The sequence below is a fragment of the Nanorana parkeri genome, unplaced genomic scaffold (assembly GCF_000935625.1).
Source record: "Nanorana parkeri isolate BGI_ZX_2015 unplaced genomic scaffold, ASM93562v1 scaffold2232, whole genome shotgun sequence".
NCBI classification, from domain to species: domain Eukaryota; kingdom Metazoa; phylum Chordata; class Amphibia; order Anura; family Dicroglossidae; genus Nanorana; species Nanorana parkeri.
In genome coordinates, this window is record NW_017308500.1 from 73,719 (window position 1) to 75,925 (window position 2,207).

The 2,207-nt window shown below is 51.1% G+C and overlaps 1 protein-coding gene across 1 annotated transcript in view; it reads right to left on the reverse strand.

Moving 5' to 3' along the window:
* Positions 1-2,207, reverse strand: part of GSK3B (glycogen synthase kinase 3 beta) — a 94,677-nt gene that overhangs the window by 62,230 nt on the left and 30,240 nt on the right. Inside the window, exon 2 of the mRNA XM_018573093.1 lies at positions 989-1,182. Coding sequence (XP_018428595.1) covers positions 989-1,182 — 194 coding nt within the window. The remainder of the gene's footprint in view (positions 1-988; positions 1,183-2,207) is intronic.

Below are 2,207 nucleotides of genomic sequence, written 5' to 3' on the forward strand. Positions count from 1 at the left end.
GGCATCAGTCTAAGGTCCCATGAGTCATCACAGTGTATATGAGGTGAGGACACCAATGAACATTCCATCGTTACTGCGTAGGAGGAGACAGGCAGGAGGGAGCACAGTCACAGCCAGCCGCCTCTGAGGATCCATCACGTATAAGTTATTTTCAGCCCTAGACCAAAGCGAGCTCTTAACCCTTGCAGTGCAGGGGTAGCCCCACCGCCAAGGGTTAATACTAATTTTCCCCGGAGTTCTGCTTTAAAGATTTCTAGTTCTTGCGATTCATTGATATTCCTTAGCCAACGTTTACTCATCTCGCCGTCACTTCTCTGCCTCCATCCTGCTCTTTAATTTTCGCCCTCACTTCCTGTCCTGGTGTCAGCGGGTCACCAACAAGTATAATGTGATAGGAGAAGATCTGACACGCACAGGGGAACAAAATCTAAAACTGCTGCAGGAAGAAGCAGCACCCCAAATCCCAGGCCGCTCTGACAGGCAGACCTTCCCTGCTCCCTTCCGGTTCCTTCCCATTCCTGCTGGCCATAGCACATTATAGAGATGGGCCTATAGCAGTGGTGGCGAACCTTGGCACTCCAGCTGTGCCAAAACTACAAATCCCAACATGCATCTTCCTCTGGGAGTTATGTCTGTGGCTGTCAGAGCCTTGCAATGCCTAATGGGACTTGTAGTTCCAAAACAGCTGGAGTGCCGAGGTTTGCCACCACTGGCCTATAGGAATGTACAGGGTGCTGTGCTTAGCAGCTGGAACTGCAACTGGCAGAGCTTTGCCGGGATTTGGCCATAAGAGGAAGGTTTAGGAAGCGGCTTCGGGTATGTGCTCCTCTGACTGTCTGCACTCCTGACTGTCTGCACTTCAGACAGGGGTGGACAAATAATGCAACATTGAGCCAAAAACATGAAACATTGTTCCAGGACGCGCCGGGTACCCGGCTTCACCTGTATCGGGACAATAGAGGAGAACACAATCGCTCTCTGCACTCACCTTGAACCGTTTGTCCTGCAGAACCTTTTTGATTGCCACCAGTTCCCCTGAGTCGCACAGTTTGGCCTGATAGACCACACCGAAGGAGCCGTTCCCGATCACCTTGGTGTCCGTGTAGCTGACCTCTTGCTGCCGGTCGGGACCCTGGCCCGGGGTGGCTACTACAGTGGTAACTTTGCTGCCATCTTTGTCTCCTGAGGAGAAGAAAAAAAAAAAGAAGAGATTTGTGGTTAGAATTGCAGAAGAAATTCCAAACTCTGCAAAGACAAAAACTTACAAACACGTCTGCTTTTTTTTTTCTTTAAACAAGCTTTATTGCAAGTAGTGCAAACTCACAAAACCAGACTGGGGGGGCCTCATCGCTCACCGCCAGACCCTCTACTACTCCTTCAATGTGTTTCTACCCAACGGGGGCTTAGCCATGAAGGACATGAGGAACGCACGAGGGACAAGAAGAGGGTCCGGCGGTGTGCAATGGGCTTTGTAAGTTTGAACCACTTGCAATAAAGCTTGTTAGAGAGCAAGAAAAAGAAATGGCTGACGTGCAGCCTGCTTGTATCTGGATAGCAGGGGGAGGAATGGCACCCATGGCCAGGAGATGATCTCTAAGACTGCGCATGTCTTCAGGTGCGTTTACCATCACAGGACTGAATGTGCGGTCACAAAGTATTCTGCCGCTCCGATCGCCCCAAAACCTGCACGACAAATCCCGACAGCGACACCACGGTGAATGCAATGGAAGAAGGGAGAGCCGCTCAGATTTGCCCTTCCATCTTCCCAGCGTAGTACCAAAAACGAACGTGACGATTTGATTGGTTGCTAGCGCGACAAGCTTAGTTCTTCCTTCACAGCTCTGCGAAATAAGGTCCATGGAGTTCAGTCAGGTTTGCAGGAAGGAGGAAAAAAAAAACGCATGAAATATTTCATCGTCCCCCGACGGGCCGCGGCCGAGCCCATTACCCCTTCCCAGCGGGTGAAGGTAAATGGCGGCTCTCGGCTTCAGCATTAGGAAGGAGGCAGACGGCCACACAGCTCATTATCCGCCTCGCTCTAATTAGGAGAATGACTGCTCGTGGAACAGATAGAAATAGCCTTTCAAGCTCCGCACAGCTGGAAGCGCCGCGCCATGACGCCGACCCACAAAGCCGCTCGCTAATGACATTCCCTCTTCTGATATAAGCAGCCGCTTCCAGAGCTAACTGATCAACAAGAGGTAAGG